The 6,000-nt window shown below is 44.0% G+C and overlaps 1 protein-coding gene across 1 annotated transcript in view; it reads left to right on the top strand.

The window, feature by feature from the left end:
* The window catches only part of LY75 (lymphocyte antigen 75), a 103,884-nt gene that overhangs the window by 12,854 nt on the left and 85,030 nt on the right, over positions 1–6,000 (top strand). Inside the window, exon 2 of the mRNA XM_024122316.1 lies at positions 1,666–2,037. Coding sequence (XP_023978084.1) covers positions 1,666–2,037 — 372 coding nt within the window. The remainder of the gene's footprint in view (positions 1–1,665; positions 2,038–6,000) is intronic.

Genomic DNA, 6,000 nt, shown 5'->3' with positions numbered 1-6,000 from the left:
TGCGGGGCGAGCCTGCGGCGGCAGGGGCCGGCGTGACGCTGCACCGGCCCGAGGCGCGCCACGCGTTCTCCCGGGGAAGCTGTCCCTGGATCCCGGGGCCCCGGCAGTGGCGGGCTGCACGAGCTCCCTGGAGGGGCGGTGTGGAGAGTGACCTGTGCTCGCACACAGGCCTCTTGGTGGCGGCAGCAGCAACCCTAGCGTCCCACGCCCGTCTCTGCTGTCCGCGCCGACAGCCGCCTGCTACTGCTATTTAAAACAAATAAAAATTCTGTCCGAAGTTCAAACTGGAATTGGACTTAATTTTATAGTTGTTATTTGCATGGTGAAATTGCCCCTCAAGGCCTTAGTGTGAGAATTTTTAACTCTGCAAGCCTGTGAATTATTATGAGAAAAGGTGTTCAGCATTAGTAAAACCACTGAATGTGAAGTGAAGCTGGTATCAAAATGAAAGTGCCTTTTGGGAACTAAAATTTGACACCTCCTTCTGCTGGACCCTTTGGTTCATTGACAAAGATTGCTTACGTTTGTCTAAACTATTTCAGCTCCCCAATGTGAGGTTCTGTGCTCTACCTCCAAAATAGGTTTCTTTGTAAAAGCACTGACCAAATTGTTCAATTGTAGTTTGCTGTGACAGATGTGACTCTTGCTCCGCAAACTCAGGGGTGCAAGAAGCAGCGTACTACTTTATTTTCATAAGATCAAATTAAGTTTTGTTCTGAGGTCCCATTCTACCAGGTGAACAGAAATTCAGTTTCTGTCACTGAGGTCTTCCCCAGCTCATGCAGAACTGCCAGGCAAGCGTTCAGGGAGATCTCTCCCTTTGCCCTCAGCTCACACTGATTACTTGAGTTTCCCGTTGTCCAAACCTACTGGGTCTTGAATCCTGTGGCTCAGGTGATTTCCGGAGCTCAGGTTTGACCTTCCCGGGCGATCCAGGTGGTCAGTCCCCGCATCCCCTCCCCAGGGGCATCCTATCACCTTCCTGGAGGTTCAACAGTGGAGCTTGTCATAGGTCCCCCTACCGTCAGAACCCAGGCCACCATTTCCTCTCATCCTTTAATCCCACTTTTCTACTTCTACCCTATTTCCTCTCAGACACATTAATGTCATATAATAATTTACCCCGCTGTAGTAGCCAAAGTGTAAGCAAGACAGAATTGCAGTCCTGGATAAGCTCAGGATATTTTTCATTGACTACAGGTCACTTATCTAAAGAAGATGAAAACTAAGGAGCTTCTTCATCTTATTAAATAAGGGGGGAGAAATAGTTCACTGAATGGCAATAACAAATATGCATACTATTCTAAGTGCTTTGCATGTATGAGCTCATTTTATCCTCACATCTACCCTATGAAGTACTGTTTTACAAAGGAGGAAGCTGAGGCACAGCAGGTAAATAACGTCCTGATCACATGGCCGATAAGTAGCAGAGGCAAGCTATAAACCCAGGCAGACTGTCTCCAGAGCCCATGCTCTTACACAACACTGAACTGCCTCTCTGGCTCTCACTGTCCTCCGACCTTGTGTAGAACATTACAGTTTATACAGCTTGGAGGGTGTTAACAGTCCAGGGGTGCTCAGACTCTCCTTAGCAAACAGGAGCCAAGGCATATCAACCGCATAATTCAGAATCCTGAAATGTCTTTTCTGCCTGTCTTGTCTCAGGTAATGATTCATTCACCATCGTTAATGAAAACACAGGCAAGTGCATCACGCCACTGAATGACTGGATAGTAGCAAAGGACTGTGATGAAACCAAGGACATGTTGTGGAAGTGGGTGTCCCAGCATCGACTCTTTCATTTGCAATCCCAGAAGTGCCTTGGCCTAGACATTACCAAACCTGTGGATTCCTTGAGAATGTTCAGCTGTGACTCCGATGCCATGCTGTGGTGGAAATGTGAGCACCACTCTCTGTACGGAGCTGCCCAGTACAGGTTGACTCTGAAGGGTGGACACGCCATAGCAAGTACCAATTCATCTGATGTCTGGAAAAAAGGAGGCTCAGAGGAAAACCTCTGTGCCCAGCCTTACCATGGTGAGTACTGGAGAGGCACTTTGACTCACTTGCTGCTGTATTTGGTGAAAGTGGCCTTGAACATGTACCACTGACTACAGGCAGAGTCATACACTTGTGAGGGGAGTGAGCTGGTGTTTAGTTCCAGACACCGAGGTCAGTGCCCTTTGCTCCCTTTAACAGGCAAGGCTAGGAGAGGTTAGGTGCCTTGTCAGAGGTCTTGCAGCCATTCTGTGGCACGCTGGGATTCGAAATCTCTCCGATGCCTGAGCATATGTACTTCCTATGATTACATCCTGAACTCCAGAGAAAAGGAAATGTTAGAGTAACAGGAAGTCCTCTACACAGGATAAAAGTCAAATGATCTAGTAAAGTTGAACCTATTCTAAGTTAAAAAAGAAGAAAGAGAAAGGAAAAAGAAAGGAAATGAATTTTTTCATGTCTGCAGATTTGGATGTAATGGAAAAACTTTAAGAGTCTTGCGGGCTTTACTTTTATTTTTGGCATGGCTATCACACTTTGATGTTTGTATTTATGATTCAACATTTTAAGAGTGGACTTTTTCCTCACTTGCTTCCAAAAATAAGTATATGAATACAGATCTTCCTCCACTAACAATGGAGTTATGTCCCTATAAACCCATCATAAGTTGAAAATATCATAAGTCAAAAATGCATTTAATACACTTCTAATGAACATCATAGCCTGGCCTACCTTAAATGTGCTCAGAACACTTACGTTAGCCTACAGTTGGGAAAAATCATCTACCACAAAGCTTATTTTATAATAAAGTGTTGAATATCTCATGTAGTTTATTGAATACTGTACTGAAAGTGAAAAACAGAATGGTGTGTGTCAGTTGTTTACCTTCCTGACCGTGTGGCTGACTGGGAGCTGTGGCTGCTGCTGCCAGGCATCATGAGAGAGGATTGTACCATGTACTGATAGCCCAGGGAAAGACCAAATTCAAAGTGCGGTTTCCATGGAATGAGTATCGCTTTCACACCATCACAAAGTCGAAAAATCATAAATCAAACCATCGTTAAGTCTGAAACTGTCTTTGTTGCCTTTGGGGGAGCTGATCATGAACTGCGTTTTGAGTCTAGAGACTCAGTTATAACAAATTTCTGAGTTTAAAAAGAAAGAGCAGATTCATTTTTTAAACCTCTAAATGTAAATTACCCAAGCAAATCTTTTTTTCATTATGTTGCTCTAACTTACATCAAATGTTGGTGCATATGTATATATATATATATATATATATGTATATATATTTAATTATCTAAGTCTTAACTATTATCTGTGCTCTTCTTTGTACATTTACATAGCTTTACAGAGATTTTCCTCTTAAGCTAAATTTGGCCACCCATTCTTCTTGTTGTCTGCCCAATTTTTTCTCCCAGGGGAACCTCTTTCTGTTTCCTAGTGAAGATGCAGCAGCTTCTGAGATGTCAGGTTCTGCTGTAATGGGAAATATTAGAGAATCAGAGATGGGATTTTCCTTTTCTTCAGTCCTCAACCCTTAAGTAGTTGAAAAGTCTGCTTCTGCTAGCCACCTTCCTCCTAACCTTAAAGAGCAACTGCTTTCTGGATACCACTTAATGGCAAGCCTAAATTTTGTGCTATAAAAGCCTTTCTCTAACTCGGCAGCTAAGAGAAAACATGGAACCAAACAAATTGCCTTTTGAACTGGATTTGACTTGTTTCCTTGTATTTGTTCAAGGATTACAAAAGAAAATTTTCTTGGCAGGGCTCTTTCTGTCTCCTGCTCCTAATTCTTTTGAGGGACATAGTTGCAATTATAAATTCCCTCAGTCCCCAAAATGCCTTTATTTCAACGTAACTGGTTTTCTTTGTAATCCTATGTGTTTTATTTTATGCATTTATAATATTCTTCTGAGAAGGGGGTTCGTGTGCTTCACACGGCTGCCAAAGTGATCAGTAGCACAAAAAAGATTAAGAACCCACCTAGGGGACTTCCCTGGTGGCACAGTGGTTAAGAATCCGCCTGCCAATACAGGGGACACGGGTTCGAGCCCTGGTCCAGGACGATCCCTCATGCCGTGGAGCAACTAAGCCCGTGCACCACAACTACTGAGCCTGCGCTCTAGAGCCCGCGAACCACAACTACCGAGCCCACACGCCTAGAGTCCATGAGAACAACAAGAGAAGCCACTGCAATGAGAACCCGTGCACCACAATGAAGAGTAGCCCCCACTCGCCACAACTAGAGGAAGCCCATGCATAGCAACGGTGACCCAACACAGACAAAAATAAAATTAATTAATTAATTAATTAATGTAAAAAAAACCAAAAAGAGCCCACCTAGGGTGTCACCCCAGAGAAAGCTAAACAGTGCTCACCAGCAAGAGCCCATAGTCATAGAGTGTTTCTTGACCTTAGCAAATACAGTATTTGGAACACTAAATTTCCAGATAAGAAACTTAAAAATTTCTAAGAAAAGATGCAGGTAGTCCTGACTTATCAACATATACCTCGAGTTTTAACATGCGCAGAGGCCAGGGCCAAACGTGCCTCTTCTTCATTCCTCTCCAGGTGACTTGTACCATCGAAGTTGCATATGTCAGAAATCTACAAGTCACTCTAGAGTTGCCCTGCTTTCTGCTCCCACCATTCAAATTTAATCAAATATTAAGTCCTGGCGATTCTACTCTTTTAAATTTATGCAGTCCCTTCCTGTTCTTGGGTTGGAGACCGCTGTCTTAAGTTAGGGACTTCCCCTAGGACTGCTCTCTCAGACTCCTCATATTGGTCCCTGCCCCCTCCTTCTTGTCTAATTGTACAGAATAAGAAAGATAAGATACCTGAGTTCAACAAAATGAAGTTCAAGGTAACCCAGCTTGTTACAGCAAAGCTAAGGCTCAAAACCAGCATTGTGTTCCCCAAATTTAGCTTCTTTATTTCTCCCTTGGCTTTTGCTGTATAGTTTCTTTTTTTTTACCTCTGATATAAGAACATTTATCTGTCATTGTGTCCTGGGTTACCTCTCTCCCCAACCCCCATCCTGTGTGAGCCATGTTTCTCTCAGAGAAAAATTTTAGCTGTATAGATTTTATGAATAAATTGCTCTTGACTAGCATCCAGGTATGCATTTATATCATTAAGATATCTTGACCTCACTAGCACTCTTCAAGTTTTGAATGTTTGGTGAATCATGCAGAGGAACTAGACTTAGTGGAGGGGTGGCTGTAGAAGTGTCTAAATTCTGAGCAACTCAGAAGCCTGCCAAGCTCTCTAAACATTGGAACTATTTTGTCTTGTTACCAAAGAGATTAATGTTAGTTTTCCAGGAGTTCCCTGGCAGTCTGGAGGGGTGGCTGTAGAAGTGTCTAAATTCTGAGCAACTCAGAAGCCTGCCAAGCTCTCTAAACATTGGAACTATTTTGTCTTGTGTTACCAAAGAGATTAATGTTAGTTTTCCAGGAGTTACCTGGCAGTCCAGTGGTTAAGACTCCGTGCTCCCAATGCAGGGGGCACGGGTTCGATCCCTGGTTGGGGAACTAGATCCCGCATGCAGCGCCGTGTGGCCAGAAAAAAAAGAAAAAAGTTAGTTTTCCATGTAAGCATCTCATCTCACAAATTTGTGCCTGTTGTAGAATAGTTGTTTTAAGGCCGCCATCACCATAAATTCATACATTCAGAGAAGATTCTTCTCAAGAAAGCCTGTGTCTCTGGGGAGACGCTTGGGACTTAAGAGGTCCAGTAGCATCGAACAATGTGCGAGAATAAAACTAACACAGTATTGTGAAGCAATTATACTCCAATAAAGATCTATTAAAAAAAACTCTTGGGCTTCCCTGGTGGCACAGTGGTTGAGAATCCGCCTGCTGATACAGGGGACACGGGTTCGTGCCCCGGTCCGGGAGGATCCCACGTGCTGCGGAGCGGCTGGGCCCGTGAGCCATGGCCGCTGAGCCTGCGCGTCCGGAGCCTGTGCTCCGCAACGGGAGAGGCCACAACAGT

Source organism: Physeter macrocephalus, chromosome 2, assembly GCF_002837175.3.
Source record: "Physeter macrocephalus isolate SW-GA chromosome 2, ASM283717v5, whole genome shotgun sequence".
NCBI classification, from domain to species: Eukaryota; Metazoa; Chordata; class Mammalia; order Artiodactyla; family Physeteridae; genus Physeter; species Physeter macrocephalus.
The sequence above is the reverse complement of the archived record's forward strand: the minus strand, read 5'-3'. Positions and strand labels throughout refer to the sequence as shown.